This window comes from Ammospiza caudacuta, chromosome Z (genome assembly GCF_027887145.1).
Source record: "Ammospiza caudacuta isolate bAmmCau1 chromosome Z, bAmmCau1.pri, whole genome shotgun sequence".
NCBI classification, from domain to species: Eukaryota; Metazoa; Chordata; class Aves; order Passeriformes; family Passerellidae; genus Ammospiza; species Ammospiza caudacuta.
Window position 1 is genome coordinate 79,603,523 of NC_080632.1, and position 16,366 is coordinate 79,619,888.

Genomic DNA, 16,366 nt, shown 5'->3' on the forward strand with positions numbered 1-16,366 from the left:
TCCCAGCAGGCTACATGTTCCTCTTTAAAAAGCACAGGACCCCCAGCAGCACTTGCACCAACTCTTACTGCTCGCTGTGCACTGTCAGAAGGACCATCCAAGAGTGGGTTCCACAGGAGCTCTGGAAACAGAACAAGTTTGTAACACAGGTAAGTGCTGCAGGAGGAGGAAACTTTGGGGTTTCTACACCTACCCAGTTGCAGATGCAGGAGGGTGGCACTCAGAGCGTGCCTCGCTGTGTCTCTGTAGTGAGGCATTGTCCTGCTCCCCAATCAGGAGTGTTTGATACCCCACAGCATGTGCTGGCTGACTTGTCCCCTGGAGCTGCATCCTGCAGTAGCTTTGGTCTTTTAGAGCTGGCAGAGCAGAAGCTCTGACATGTCAGCCCTATCCAGAGAGTGCCAGGCACAGGATCTGCTGAAGAAGGGAAACTGAGGCAGTGACAGGGCTCATGCCAGGCACTGTGTGACCTGGTGATGATGGGGTTACTTTGAGAGCTGCTGTAACACAGTTCCCAGACTCAGATGAGTTCCAGCTGGTGGGTCTTCCATGCCAGGGGACCATGAGAAGGGCTAGGGAGAGTTCTGAGCACTGAAAAATCCCTCCCAGCCCTGGTCCTGCAGGAGGAGCAATCCCTGAGCTGAGGTGCCACTCAAGGGCATCTGTGGGACACAGCTTCCCCTCACGGGCTAAGAAGATCAGCAGCACTGAGGCAAAGCTCACTGCAAACCAGCTCATCTCCTGCAGCGTCGTTACCACATGCATTGTAATGAGGGAGCAAGCAGAGGGCATGGACAGGGACATCACCACTGTGCAGGACAGAAATAGTGCATGCCACCAACCAGGGCACCGTTCTCTTCCATGAAACACAGCCCTCTCAGGCTTGCCAGCTGTAGGACATTGGTACAATCCTGTAACTCCCTTCCCAACCTCTGCTTGTCCCATTCCTGGCAGACCCAGTGCACTCACCCCATCTGCCACTAGGCAAAGTGCTCGAATGTCTGTGGACACCCTGGATGCAGGGGCAGCGGAGCCAGTGATTCCATCCTCTCTCCCATGGTACTGGGTGAGTGGGGAGCTTGGGGAGAGAATCACAGCACTGCTATGACCCCCAAGGGTGGCTTGATGCTCAGATCCAGCTGCATTTCCAGCACTAGATCCTGCCTAGTAGCCCGTTTCACCGTGTGTCCCAGCAGCCATGAAGGCAGATGTTGCCACATGGAATGGGTGTCTCTTCCCACTCCCTAGTGTCTGTAGGGATTAACAATGCCCCCATTACAAAATCCATTGGGCCAGGGTCAGCCCAAGCAGCTGACTGAGGAGATGGGGACTCCCTGTATTTCCTCTGGCAATGCAGGGGAACTACAGGAACACCATCAGCCATCAATCCCACTGCCTATCAGCCTGAGATGAACTGATTGTCCAGCTCCAAAAGTTCTGCCAGGGTGCTAGCTGTCCTTCTGTGTCCCAGAGAACACATTTCCATGGGGTCTGGGGTCTGATGGTGCTGGCAGTGGATCTGTTCAGCCCCTCTTTGCATCTTGTGTCCTCCTGCCAGTGCCAAAGGGATGCTCTGTCAGTATGTGCCCGTGGCTTTGCCATGGCCATCCATCTCTTTCCCTGGACTGAGACCATTCCTATCCCAGGGATGTCTGCACATCCTGAAGATTGTGACTTCCCCTGATAAATATCCCCTGGTAGTAAGTGCTGCCTGGGGAATACTCCTGGTGCCCCATAATCCCCAGGTATCTCTATGACAGACCCTTAAGGAAGCCAGATTTATTCCCTGGACAATTGTTTGTATGCATGGTCTCCTCCAGCCATGCTTGGCACTGTACAACACCTGAAATCCTGCTGGCATCCCTGCACATACCCTAGCATCTCCCAGATTTTGGGGCCACATCAGTGTTTCTTATGCTGCTTTTGTATTTTCTGTTGTCATTGTGTGCTCTGCTTACCAAAAATCTGTTCCCTGGCCACACTGTGTGTTATGCAGTAATCAGCCCTGTCCTTCACCCACTGCAGGTCTGGCAGCACTTTTTAATCCCCACATGTTTACCTTTAGGATGTCCCTATTGCTGAAGCAGCTTTTTTCAGCCCTGGGCAGAGGGCAGAAAAGATGCTGTTCAACCAGCGCAGTCATCATTCTGCTAATGCATCAGATCCCCATGGGCCAAAATTAGGCGTGAGACTTTGCAGAAAACATGTGATTGGCCTTAGATTCCTGAGTTTAGAAACTAAAACCAAGCAACAACAAGAATAAACAGAGAGCACTGGATTCCCCATATATGTCCCTATGCCTGAGCCTCAGAGAGAATTTTCTCAAAGTCTTCTCCACTGAGAAACAGGAATATTTTCCTCAATTGGCATGGGTCTGGTAACAAGAATTTTAGGGAAATGACCATGCAAGAGATGGTGGTGTTTGTAGGCAGGGAGACCCATTAGAAATGGCCTACTGAGATGGCAATGCCAGGGTACATTAATTTATCTCAGAGGCTTATCTTGCCCCATGGCATTGGTGAAGGGCAAAGGTGGCCTTCCATCAAAACTGGCTTGGTCAATTGTCCCCCTCAGAGCCCTCCCACAGTCTGGGGAAGTTCTTGGGAAGGGTGGAGAAACTCCATTTGGTTTGGTGGGCACTTTAACAGCCCTTGCAGGCTGGTGCTCTCCCACCACGCACAAGCTGGAGACCAAGAAAGTGTGCAAGGGAAAGCTCTTGGACCATAGTAACACAGCCAAAAATAGAAGCTGTCATTGACACCCGTGTTTGTCAGCTTCATGCTGGGCTGCTGAGGACGTGCTTGCTTTTGGCAAGTTGTCCAGGAAGAGCTGCCATCCATCTGGGATGCTGAGCACTGACACAGGCTAAATAAGGAGGGGTACTTTGAAAGCAGCACAAAATTAAGGAGAGCGTGAAATGCCCTTGTCTGACTACAATCTGAGAGCACCGTGCCAGGGGCAACGCCACCCTGCCCCTCCATGTGTGCTGCTGATCATAAATCCTCGGCACTGTGGTCCTCGCAGTGGGGGGATCCTTCAGCACAGAGCTCTCTGGGGACCCCCACTCCAGGGTGGCAGCCTGCCGTGCTGTGCCCACGCCAAGCAGTGCCCCAATCCTCCTGGGAGCAGGGAAACCCCCTGAAACCCCATCCCGGACTAAACCATCCCGTGAAAAGCATGCCCCGGCCTAAAAGCATCCCATTGAAAAACCTGGCCCGGCCCCAAATCATTCCATGAAAAGCACATCCCAGTCCCAAAGCGTCTCATGAAAAGCCCATCCCGGCCCAAAAGGATCCCGGCACAGCCCTGCCAGCGCCAAACCTCGATCCCCCCCAGCCCCGGGGGCACCCCCATTCCCTCGCAGCCCCGCACATCCCCAGCAGGTCCAGCCCCAACCCCGGGCCGAACTACATCTCCCATCGGGGAGCGCCGGCCCGGGGGCCGGTCCGGGGCGGGAGCCGGGGCGGGGCGGGCAGCGCCCAACCCCGGAACCGCGCTCAGCCCCGAGCCCGGAGCCCCCGGGCCGGCAGACCCGGCCATGGCCCGGCGGTGCCGGTGAGTGAGCGGCGCCCGGGGCTGCGCTCGGGGCGGGGGCGCCAGCCCGGCCCGGGGGGTGCGGGCGGAGGCGGGCGAGGGGTGCCCCGAGCGCAGACCCCGGGCTGCGGCATCGGCGGTGCCTCGGGAAGGGCCGCGGAGAGCGGGGTGAGGGTGCTGAGCTTTGCCCGGAGCCCGGGGAGCGAGCCCTGCGCATTCCGCCGTGCCGGGACCGTGCGGGCTCCGTGATGGGTGCGAGCCTGGCCGCCCGGAGAGGATGAGCGGAGCTGGGAGACGCGTCCCCGGCACCTCTAACAAAGTGTAGCTTCAACTTCTGTCGTTTGATAAGATGTTGGCAGTGAAAACTTTGCAGATGTTTATAGGCAGCTCATTGTGCTCTGTGCTGGGTTGGGTTTGGAGTGGGTTTGGGGACAGCTCCTCTTGTCACTGGCCATGGCAAGGAGCAGCCAAAGCTGTCAAAAAGCAGAAATGCTGCTTCTCCTTTCCTGCCTTACCACCTTGGGATACTCTTGATGTCCAAGGGGCAAATGCCTGGCGCAGCAGACACCTACAGCCCAGTGGAGAGTGGCGCTTGTGGGGTTGTGTCTGCCTGGTTGGATCTGGCCATGGAAAAGCTGCAAGAGAGCACTTAAAGGGATTGGTGACTGTGTTTGGGCCAAGGTTGTCCAGTGTCACCAACTGTTGGATACGGATGCAAATTCCAGGACCAGCATCGTGAGCCATCCACAGCTCTCCGGAGCTGCCAGTGCCTGGAGCGTGATGGTGGCTCGATGGCTGGAAAATCAGCAGGGCTGTGCCAGAGAGATGTACTTAGGTTTCCATTTCTCCCCCATATCGTGTTGTAGCAATTGGATGTTGGGTGGGCTCAGGTTTCAGCCTGCATCAGCATCCGAAACGCTGAGCACTCCCAAAGGGCTGAGTCAGCTCTTTGAAGAAAGAATCTGTGTGACCAAATGGGGCACTAGGTTCCACTTGTGGGGTTGGAGGAGAGAGATGAGCAGTGAGATTGACACCCACTTCAGGGAGAGGCTGTTGGAGTGATGAGGTGGTCGATGGCACACGTCTGGTACCAACCAGAGATGGGCTGGGGGCATCAGACAGTGTCAAAGACACCAAAATCTTTGTGGCAGTGTATCTTATACGGCAAAAGTGGCAAATAAAATAAGCTAATAGCACCAGTATTTGGTGTTCTGCTTTTGCCACTGTTGGGCACAAGATCTGATGGCCCTGCAGGTGCTGAGGAGCCGATTGCTGGACACAGGGTTACTCCATAGACCACAATTTCAGAGCCAGGCTCCCTCCCTCCAGCTCCCCCAGAGTCTGTGGGACTTCTCAAAGATGGACAGGGACATATTCTTAAAGGGAGAGCCCTGGAGCTTTCTCTCTCTCATGCCCAATGTGCTTTGATACAAGTGGACCAGAAGGACTCATTTTGTTTTAAAGTCTCCACAAATTCTTTGTGGCTCAGATAAATTCAGGCTCCCTGATGTGCCTCCAGGCAGGGAAAAGCAAAAGCCTCTGGTCATGATTTAGTCATGAGACAAAATCACCATGAGCTGTGTGCAGGGTTAAAGTGAAAACCCAGCCTCTTAAACTTCATCTTGGTAATTAGCACGGGGTGAAGAACAAAGAAAGAGGATTTTGTAAAGGGAAATTGTCAGGGGTGTTAAATATTAAGTTGTCTGCTACCAGAATTGGATCCCAGTGGCTGCTTTGTATTCATGGTTGAACACTGGATGAGGTGACTAAATGGGTTAGGAGCATCACTTGACACTGAAAACTTTAAAGGACAAAACTGGGCTGCAAAGTCACGATTCCTGTAATAAAGGTGAGTGTATTAAAGGCTGGGCAGGGCTGATGCCACAGCTTCAACTCCTCTTGCAGACAGAGCGAGGTGCTGGCAGCCTGTCTGCACTTTGCAGATGAGCTCTTTATTCACATGGCCACCTTGGATTTGGGGTTTATCCTCCGAGTGCCCAGTGCTGTTTAATCCTATCTTACAAACCAGCCAGCAGCAGTGGGGCAGCTTGTTTCTTTTCACACAAGTCAGCCTCATTACTCTCCTCCGGATCATGACTCTGCTTAAAATCTCAAGATCTGGGGGAGAAAAAAAAAAAACACCCCAAACCCTCTATTGGATTGGGGTTTTTGGGGTTATTTTTTTCCGTTTTGATTTTTGACTGGTGCGCTCCTGTGAGTGCAGGGAGGGGACGCTCCTGTGCCGGCCCTTCCCGCTCACCTGGCGGGGAGGTGAGATGCCAGCCCGCATCGCGGCTCTCCGGCAGCCGGAGCGGGTGGGAGCAGCGCCCGTGTGCGGCCGCCCCTCCTGCTCCTCTTGGCACGCCCGGCCGAGGGCTGGCTGCTCACGCATCCGTCACGGAGCTGAGCAAACACGGCGGTGGCGGTGACGCGCCGGTCCCCTCCCTCCTCCTGCCCGCGGGCACCCGGAGCGCCGGCTCCGAGCCCCGGAGCGCCCCGAGCCACGGAGAGGATGGAGCTGCCGGGGCCGCGGAGAGGTAGCGCTGCTCCTCTCTTACGGGCTTAAAAAGACATCTGTGGTGGAGCCACGCGCAGGCAGGGATCCCCAGGAAGCCATGGCCAGGTAAGCGCTGGGGCGCCGTGCCCCGGAGGGATGAGGTGCCTCCTGCATGGGCCTCCAGCAGCTGAGTCAAGGGGGGAATTTGCAGCAGCCCTGACAGCAAGGATCTGTCACTTTGCAGGAGGCGCAGGGAGTCCCCCCATGTGCAGGAACCCCTCAGGCCGGGCAGTGTGTCCATCCCTGCTCTGGCCACAGCAAGGACGGTGAAGGTGAGGGGTCCTCTGGGGCACCGTGTTCTCCTGGCTGTCCCTGCAAAGGCAGAGCTGCTGCCCTGGCTCAGGGGCTAGGTGTCTGTGCCACACACGTGCCCCCCGAGATGGCCTGGGTACTGCAGGGATAAACCCAGACCCCAGAGTGATACAGCTTAGTATTTGGGGGAATCCACAGGATTAGGGGGGAATCAGTGCCTCTGATCCATGTGGAATCGGGGTGTGTGAGGAGCAGCCCTGTGCCCTGTGCCAGTGTTGTCACCAAGGTGCCCCCACTTGTCCCACCTGCTCCCATTAGCACCAAGCAGGAGGAGCAGTGATTTCACCCTATTTGACTCCAAAAAGCCCTCCAGAGAACTCTAGTGCTCTGCTGCAGAGCCCTCCAAGGGAAATTAAAACCCCAGGACGGGCTTGTTTGTCCCCTGTGTCGGGCGTGCAAAGTCCCTTTGTCAGGGCAGGTTCCCTGCAGGCAGTTCCAGACTGGGCACGTGGAGGCTCTTTTTGCTCCCACAGCTTTTCTTGCAGAGAAGGCGTTTCTCCCTTAACTTGCTGTCCTCATTCCCTGCACTTGTGTGGGGTTGGAGATGCCTCCTGGTAAAATCTGCAGTGTTTCTGTACTATTTCCTGAGCTTGACTCTTGCCAAGATGTTTGGGGAGGAGGCGGCAGCACCTTGCAGTGGAAGAGGGAGGGTTTCCTGACATCCCAGCGTGGGAAGTGGGTGTGTGTCCCAAGCAGGAGCTTGGCCCCCAGCATGGTTCAGACCTGACCCTGCCAGGGCAATAGAGACCAGTTGTATGTTATTGACCCTCTTTAAATGAATGTCCTAATTGCAAAGTGGCTGGGGTTAGTGGTGCTGTGGGTCTCGCAGCCTGCGGTTAGCAGTGGTGTTGGTAAAAATAGAAGCGGTCAAAAAATGGATTTTTATTTTTACTCCATAAAGTGTGTCCTGCTCAGATGTTTTGCTTTCATCTCGAGTTGAGGCAAGGCGACTCACTGCTTCCACAGAACACAGAGAAAAAGCTTTGTTTTGGGTCAGCTCCGGCGCAGCAAGCTGCAAACATGCTGTTTGACTTTGACACTCTCCCTTCTCGTTTTCTTTTTTTTGTTTGTTTTTTTTTTGAGGAGTTAAAGGTTGCCACAATGTCATCTTGGAGCAAAATAACAAGTTAGCATTACACAAAAAAAAAAAAAGTTGAAACAGGCAGTGCATGAGCAGGCACCTCTGCGGGCTGCAGCTTGTGAGTGAGAGGCAGAAGGCGTCTCCAGGGATCCTGGGAGACTTAGCTCTCCCCTGGGACAGAGCCAAATCTCCCACTGGAGAATGGGAGACTCTACTAACAAGGCAAAAAATACAGGGTAGAGACCAAGATTGTTTTTGGAGACCTCCTTTGCCCATCACTGTGCTGGGTGATGCCTGCAAACACCATTCTCAGCATCTTTGTTGAAATGGTGTCCAAGTGGGCAGTGTCCATCAGCAGCCACAGGGTTTCACCCTGGCCCAGCCACAGCAGTCAGGGCAGGATTAAATCCACCACCTCAATCATCCAGCTTGCACATCCCTCTGAGGCAGGTCATTGTCCAAGGGACTCAAGAGGCTGCAAAACCTTTCTTAAAAAACACTTTTTCTCTACTGACAGTGGCAGTGATGGCTCCCTCATGTGTGCCATGAGCTCCAGTCCATGGTGGGGGGGATGGAAAGAAAGTAACAGCCAAAAATAGAGCAGCTTCCAAGAAGTTCATAAATAATAAACCAGCTTCCTGAAAGGGAGATAAAAATCCAGAAACTCCTTGAAGCCCTCAGAGCTGCTGTCAGTTTTAGATGGAGTCACAGCAGCAGCATCAGATATTTCTTGGGCTTAAAACCTTGAATGAGAATTGGCAAAGAAAGCACTATTTTACCCTATTTTTTTGTAAAGAAGATGTGAAAACTTAAAAAAAAATTATTTTCCAAAATAATTTGCAAGTCCTGCTTGGTGGAGGGTGCATTTTATTTTTTCCCACCTTGAGCTTTGCAGTCTCATGATAAGGCACGAGTGAGACACAGGCGTGCCTCCAGAGTCACAGCTATTTGTTTTCATCTCTCTCTCTCTCTCTGGCGTCCCCAAACCTGCCAGTGTTGAGGGTGAGGGCTTGTTTGGGCTCAGCCTACCTGTCTGTATTTCCAGAAGCATCCTCCTGCTTTGTGGCTTCACTCAGCTTTGCCAGTTTTGGCCAAGGTCCTTCCGCTTCACCTTAAAGCCAAGGAAGAGTTGAGGCAGGGATGAAGGTTTATCCCAAACGCAGCCTCATTCCACCGTCACCTCCTCCCTGCCTTTGTTGCCCAATTTTGGCTGGGCTCAGCTGGCCTTGCATCACAAATACTGTGTGGGTGAGAGCCCTGTTGCCCTGCTGGGAGGCAGGATCCAGCTGGGTGACACAGTTGGAGTGGCTGGAGCTGTCCCCGTCCCGTGACTGAGCTCCCTGCTGGCAAGAGAGGGCTCTGTGGGAGTTGGCTGTGGGACAAGTTGTTTAACTAAACCTATCGCCTGTTCAGGCTAATCACTTCCTAATGCCTCTATAATCCCATTTAAAGCAACTGGCTGTCTAGAAAGTTACTGGCTCCCCGGGGAAGGTTAGAATGACCCATCTGGCCACACAAAAAGTTCCCCCAACTGTAAGGTCTTGTCCAATATGTGCTTCAAGATGGATATAAACACAGAATGTGTTGTCTAGCCTGTGCACAGATACTGCCATGGTTTTATATATGGCCATCCCTGTAGTGGAGCAATAAAGCTTAGGTGGCATTCAGGACCTCTTTCTGCTTTACTTTTCCTTTCTTGGGGAGAAAGATCTGTTGAGGCGCAGGATCCACTTGCTCTGGATTGCCATGCCTGTGGCAGGGAGAGGGTTATGTAATTCATTTTGGATATTTTTCTTCCTTTTTGTTAAGGAAAAAAACAACCTTATTAGAGGGAATCTCTGCAACTGGTTTCATTTGTGCCCAAAAAGAGTGTTTTTTCCCTCTGTTTTGCCCACAGCCTGCAGCTTTACAGCCCCATAGCTTGGGGAGGAGGTGGCTGTGTTTGCTGGCACCAGGCAGATACCAGGCAGCTGCTCTGCAGCTTTGCAGCTCCTCTCCCTCCCCTGCTCCTCCTGCAGCTGTGTTTGTTTCTCGCTCTCCCATGTCCTTACTTTACTTTTCCCCCCTGGATCCCGGCGTTATGCTTGGCGGAGCCCAGCCAGGCCCTGGCCAAGGAAAAGCCATTAGGCCCTTGGCACAGCCCACTTCCCGGGGGCCAGGCAGGGGGAGTGGGCTGGAGCTGAAACACTCCAGAGTGCCCTCCTGGAGCCTTGCTGGATGGAGGGACGGCCCTTTGGGCCCCCTGCTCACTTCCTACAAGGTTAGCTTTCCTTCCAGAAAAGCTGGAAGTTCTTTTCCACCCAGAACTGCTGTAAAGCTCTGAGCACATGATAGGAACCAGGCATTCTGTGCTATTTACTGCATCCCCTAAATGCCCCCCAAAACCAGACGTGAGCCACTTGTACCCTAACCCCATTTGGCTCTCTGTGAGCTGTGGAGAAGCAGGGATTTACTCACTTTCAGTGCAAAGCATCACCCAAGTGAAGCAGTGGGGACATGCTTGGGACAAGAAAGGGATGTTGCTGCAGATGAATTAAGTCTGCCAGGGAGGCAATATGATTAAAATTAGGATTGGCTGCATGGAATTCATTACGTGATGTCTTTTGTAGCTCTCAGTTATCCATTTCTCTTAAAGACACTCTCAGTGGGCTGATCTGGCTCCTGTTCAGCCTCCTACTGCCACTCAGTCTCCACTCCTGACTCACTGAAGGTGTTCCCAAAAACAAAAAGCCATTAAATATGGGAATGATGGGTCCTTGTTACCCTAGGGTTGTTCCCCGTGTTGGGCTCAGGCTGTTCTCTGCATGTGTTGTCTTGCCCGGAGAAAGTGGAGATGATGTCTGGTACTTGGAACACAGCTCCTGGCAAGTCACAGATGGGCACAGGAGGCCAGGGGGAGCAAGTGCATGACACGCTGTCCCTTGATTTAGAGGTTCTCTCAGACTAATTATATCCTCTCCTTTTTCAGAGATGGGTGTTCTGGGACACGGTGGAGGTGGCAGCTCTCCTAGCAATCCGGTGTCTTCTCCTGACAACCCCAGGCGTGCTTCCTTCCCACTCCGCTGGAGAGAGCTCTAGGGAAAGAGCAGCACCATGTACACCTTCCTGCCAGAGAACTTCACGCCGGTGAAGCAGAAGCCTTCCAAGGAGCTGAGGCCCATGCTGGGCGCCATCCTGCTGGGCCTCATGCTGTTCATCGCTGCGGTGGTGGCCTGGTGCTACTACACGGTGTCCCTGCGGAAGGCGGAGCGGCTCAAGACGGAGCTGATGGACCTGCGGGCGGACGGCTTCGTCATCCGCAACCAGCACGGCGAGGTGGTGTTCCGGCTGGCCTTCCACTCGGGCAGCCTGGACCTGGAGTCGTGCTCCAAGGAGGGCGAGATCCTGAGCTGCTCGCGCTCCAGCCGGGGCCCGCTCAACTTCTTCATCCAGACGGTGAAGCCCAAGGACACGGTGATGTGCTACCGCGTGCGCTGGGAGGAGCTGGCGGCCGGCCCGGCCGTGGAACACACCATGTTCTGGGAGGACGCCCACTGGTACGGGGGCTCGGAGATGAGCATCCAGCACTGGCCCATCCGCCTGGCCGGCTACCAGGAGCCCGTGCCCTACGTCACCAGCGACGTCTACTCCTTCCGCGACAGCTTTGGCGGCATCCTCGAGCGCTACTGGCTCTCCTCCAAGGCGGCGGCCATCAAGATCAACGACTCCGTGCCCTTCCACCTGGGCTTCAACGCCACCGAGCGCGCCCTCTTCTTCCAGGCCCGCTACAAGGACTCGCCCTACAAGCCCCCGCCGGGCCAGCAGCCCTTCCCCGAGCTCAGCTACCGCGTCTGCGTGGGCTCCGACATCACCTCCATCCACAAGTACATGGTGCGCAGGTACTTTAACAAGCCCTCCAAGATCCCTGCTGAGAACGCCTTCCGCTACCCCATATGGTCCACGTGGGCTCTTTACAAGAATGATATCGACCAGGATAAACTATTGCGGTTTGCTGAAAAGATCAAGAAATACCATTTTAACTGCAGCCACATAGAGATTGATGACATGTACACCCAGGCCTATGGAGACTTTGACTTCGACCCCGTCAAGTTCCCCAATGTAACAGAGATGTTTGCAAAGCTGAGGGAAGATGGCTTTAAGGTCACTCTGTGGACTCACCCTTTCATAAACTACAATTCCTCCAATTTTGGTGTGGGGATTGAGCGTCAGCTGTTCATCAAGGAGCCCTCGGGGCGGCTGCCGGCCATGGTGGAATGGTGGAACGGCATTGGGGCCATCCTGGACTTCACCAACCCAGCAGCGCGTGACTGGTTCCAGAGCCACCTGCGCCAGCTGCGGCACAAGTACGGCATCTCGTCCTTCAAGTTTGACGCGGGCGAGACCAGCTACCTGCCCAAGCAGTTCAGCACCTTCCGCCCGCTGTCGGACCCCAGCATCTGGTCCCGGCGCTACACGGAGATGGCCATCCCCTTCTACGAGCTGGCCGAGGTGCGCGTGGGCTACCAGTCACAGAACATCTCCTGCTTCTTCCGCATCATTGACCGTGACTCTGTCTGGGGCTACGAGCTGGGCCTCAAGTCCCTCATTCCCACTGTCCTCACCATCAGCATGCTGGGCTACCCCTTCATATCTGCTGACATGATAGGAGGCAATTTCTTCCCCAATAAAACCAGTGGGGCAGTGGAGATCCCCAACCGGGAGCTGTACGTGCGCTGGCTGGAGCTGTCGGCCTTCATGCCCTCCATGCAGTTCTCCATCCCGCCGTGGCTCTACGACAAGGAGGTGGTGGAGATCGCCCAGAAGTTCACGCAGCTCCACGAGTCCCTGGTGGCCCCGCTGCTGCTGGAGCTGGCGGGGGAGGTCACTGACACAGGCGACCCCATCATCCGCCCCATCTGGTGGATCTCGCCCCGCGACGAGGCCACTCACCGCATCGACTCCCAGTTCCTCATCGGGGACACCCTGATGGTGGCTCCTGTGCTGGAGATGGGCAAGCAGGAGCGCGATGTCTACCTGCCAGCGGGCAAGTGGCGCAGCTACAAGGGGGAGCTCTTTGAGAAGACCCCGGTGCTGCTCACCGACTATCCCGTTGACCTGGACGAAGTTGCCTATTTCCTCTGGGTTTCCTAACAGGCTTCTTAGTCAGCTTTGGAATAACCATGCCTTACCTAGGACTTTCTAACAAATAATAACTCTAATTGCACATTTCATTTGAGACTGGGGTGGAGGAAGGGAACTTAATCGACTTCACTGTTCTTGGGGATAATTTTTTTTTTTATTTGGGGATTGATCTTAATTTTTTTAATTTGGGTCTGGTTGTAGGCTCTGATTGGATTATAGTAGGCAGCAATTTATCTGTATAGGTCAGAAAGGAGTTGTCAGTCTGTCTGCAGACACGTGGTAAACCCATTACCTTTTCAGTTCTCAAGGATTTCAAGAATAGGAAGTTGCTTAGTGCCAGTGAGGAGCATTCCTAGTCTTGTGGGAGCACAGGGCACTGGGTATGGGGGTGTGTGCTGTGGGAGGATTGCTACAGCACGGCCTGCTGTAAGTTTTTTAATATGGCAAATATATTCAAATGGATATTTTTAAGAGCATAAAGCAATATAGAGTTACATATATATAAATATATATATATCACACCTATTTTTCCCCCTTTTTGCCTGGCATGGCACTGGACTAACAGTTGCCCCATGCTCCTGCTTTCCAGGGTACCAGGCAGGCCAGGTCACTCAAGTGATGTCCATGTGTTTTAACTGAATGGGTCGCTTATTTCCCGCTGGGACAGCTGCATCCCACCTGCTCACCCATTTGACTTCCTCTACAAGGCTCTTGCCTGTGTGTTTTGCCTGGGGCATCAACATTGCCTTTCCTGGAGCAGCACCGCCTCTACCAGCATGTCCCATTTTTTAAAGCCCTTATGGCCCCACTTGGTTACATGATTATCCTGCTGATTCCAATCCTTTTTGGTTTCTAGGGACAGATGAGGTTTGTTGCTGGCAGAAGGGCTGCCTGGAGCAAAGCTGTCCCCAGACACTGCGTGGGCACAGCGGGTTCCCGCGAGCGGCACGTGCCCTGGGCTGGCAGCGCCGTTTGCCGATAGCCTGTGGGTGGAAACCACCATCTCTGCTAACTGATGGCTCTGTGCCAGCGCCTGTTCTCGCTGCACCCACGGAAATGTTCTCATCTAACGCGAAGTTAAGCTAATACCCATCTCAGGTCACCGTTAGAGGTGATGATTTTGTTGAGGGTTTTCCTGAGTCAGCCCTGCTCTCTCCCTGGGAGAGTCCTGGGGAGCTTTCTCTAGCAATGTTGTGTTGCTGGGGGTGGGATTGCTGTCAGAGGCTCCCGGAGGGCATGTGGAGTGATCATGCACCCCAAGTCCCCAGCAGCTGCCTCTTTGGCAGATTTCCCATTTGGTTTTGTATGGGAAAATGCATTTACAGAGACCCGAGGCAGGGCCAACAGGATTGAAGTCTTCCTGACGGCAAGAATTCCCAGCTCTGTCCCAGCTGGAACATGTGTCAACCCCTGAATTTTTAATGAGCTTTGGTAGAATTGAATTGTGACAGCTGGGAAGGGTTGGGCACCTTGCCCAGGCTACTGCCAGCCAGGGACAGCTCAGCATCTGTGGGGCTTCTGCTGGAATTGTGTCTGGGCTGGGCATGGATCTGGCACGAGTCAGCCATGCAGGGAGATGGTGCATGTTTTGGGTAGGGTTGGGTGTCATGAGGATCTTTCTTAAAGCCCATCTCCAGCCACAGAGCTTTCCAGGAGGCAGAAAAGGAGATGCATTAAGCTTGAGGGTTGTGATGGGGTGCAGGAGGAGAAATTTCAGTGTTAGGGGCAAAATCTGAAGTGCTTTTGTAATTAGGAAGTGAGGAAGTCTGGTTTCATGGACTCCCGTAAGACCTGAATCTGCTCTGTATAATTTAATCCCAAAGTGAGATGTAGGGGAGCCTTACAGGTCCCTGGCCAGCTGGAGCACAAGCGTTTCCTGAAGCCTGTTTGTTTCTCAGGCTTTTAATTTTGAAGGACTCACGTTTCCTCTCTGCCACAAGTGCAGATAATGGTGATGTTACAAGTTACAGACACCCTCTGGCAAGGAATTAATCCTGGAGCCTCAGTGTCACTCATCAGGGCACTGGCAGGACTTGGCCCTTGCTTGCAGGGTGATGTTGAAGGTGAGGAGATCAGTCTGGCCAAAGCCTTTAAGATGGGCCAAGTGTGGAGGGAGCTTCTGCAGCCCTAGAAATGCATGAAGACCAAGCTTTGAGGGGCTCCAGCTCTTCCCTTTCAACCTTTGCTCATTAAATAAATACTTGTCATGCCTTGGCATGGGAGTCATTATGATGCCTTAAGAGGCTACCTAGAACAGAGGCTAGACAATATTAAAGGAATAGCTATTTATTAGAAAGGCCTTCAAAGGATACACTTTGGATACACAAAGGGCCTGGCCGTGGCTCCAGCCAAGAACAACAGGTCACGAGTTTTTACACTTTTATAAGTTTTGATCCATTTCCATATTGGAGTTAATTGTCCCATTACAGCTTTAGGTTGTGAAGTCCCATCCTCCCAGTTTGCTCTCCTCAGTTCTCTGTTTATACTTTGTGGGCCTGAATCTGCAATGGTGTCCTTGGTTCTCAGGCTGGAAAAGGATTGTTTTGTCTGACCAAACTGTGATGAGAACTTGCTAACACTTTATATGACGTTCAGAGTTATACACTAATGCAGTACAGAATCTGGAAAATATGAAAGCTAAAACTTAAGGTGTCAGTTAGGTGGAGGAGATGTTACACAGCTCAGCTGCCAGTGCAGAATTGGGATTCTTGGCACAGGACTTCATGGGAAGGATCCTGGCATGACCATGAGATACTGTCTTCTCTTCCCCTGGTTCTGTGCCACTCACCATGTGCATCACTCATGAGGAATGAGGCTGTGTGAAGAGAAACACAGCATCCCTGTTAGTATCCTCCTACTATTAAAATGATGGGTGCAGCCCGATGAGTGCCTTCAATCTTCTTGCAGTGGTTTCAGGCACTGTCAGGAAGGTCATGGAGGAAATTCTCCATTAGACACACTGTCTTCTTTCCCCTCCCCTGAAAAAGAAATGATTTTATTAACAAAGTTATCATTTTCTTTTATTTAATTATATCAATGAATGGGTAAGATTATAGAAAATCCTTATTTTTCTAAATGCTGTAATTAGGGCACAAGTGGACTTGGCTGTTCAGTGGTCCAGCAAGGAGAAAGGTAAAGCTGCTGAGAGGACTATGAGCTGATGTTGGAGACAGCCTCAGCAGTGCTGCCTTAAGCTGTCTCACAGGCTTCTAGATGGCCTTTCCATCCAACTTTTTACCAAAACCACTACTTCTAACACTATGCTGTAGCACTGCAGGACTTGAGGATCTCTCAGACCTTGCAGACCAGAAGCTCTGCATGGATACCTTGAGAACTGCTGCTAGGGATATTTCTCTGATTTTATGCCATGGGTCACAGGCCAAAGCTGGGTTTAGCTTGTCTCAAGAAGCCAAGAAAAAGCCCCAGACAAGGTCTGGGACTTGGATTCAGCCTTTTCACACATGATGCTTATGTGATTGAATTTTGAAGATTGCACTGTTGTGAATCAGGTTTTCTGGATGCTTGTGTTTGTACATGCTGTCCTCTGTCAGACTGTAATGCTGGTGGGTCTGTTTTTAACCACTTTTCTAATTGCTAATTGGTATGAACTGTAACATGAATCACCTTGATTGAGATAAAATTTTGGAAAACAAAAAGAAGCTTAACTATGTCCATTTGTACCAAGTTGGTGGGGCTGGTGGTTCAGGGGGATTTGGGGCTTTTCTTACCCTGGTCTTCACTAAATCAGGGTGGAGATTGTT

The 16,366-nt window shown here is 52.8% G+C and overlaps 1 protein-coding gene across 2 annotated transcripts; it reads left to right on the forward strand.

Moving 5' to 3' along the window:
- The first annotated feature begins 3,491 nt into the window (after window positions 1–3,491).
- LOC131570999 (myogenesis-regulating glycosidase-like) lies at window positions 3,492–16,250 on the forward strand. Of its 2 annotated transcripts, none has more exons than XM_058823487.1 (2): window positions 3,492–3,555; window positions 10,453–16,250. In XM_058823487.1, exon 2 carries the CDS (start codon window positions 10,578–10,580, stop codon window positions 12,612–12,614), a length of 2,037 nt encoding a protein of 678 aa, XP_058679470.1. In that variant the 5' UTR covers window positions 3,492–3,555; window positions 10,453–10,577; the 3' UTR covers window positions 12,615–16,250. The 2 variants fall into 2 exon arrangements, with proteins under 2 accessions (XP_058679470.1, XP_058679469.1); XM_058823486.1 differs by lacking the exon at window positions 3,492–3,555 and adding an exon at window positions 5,999–6,157.
- Window positions 16,251–16,366: the final 116 nt, after the last annotated feature.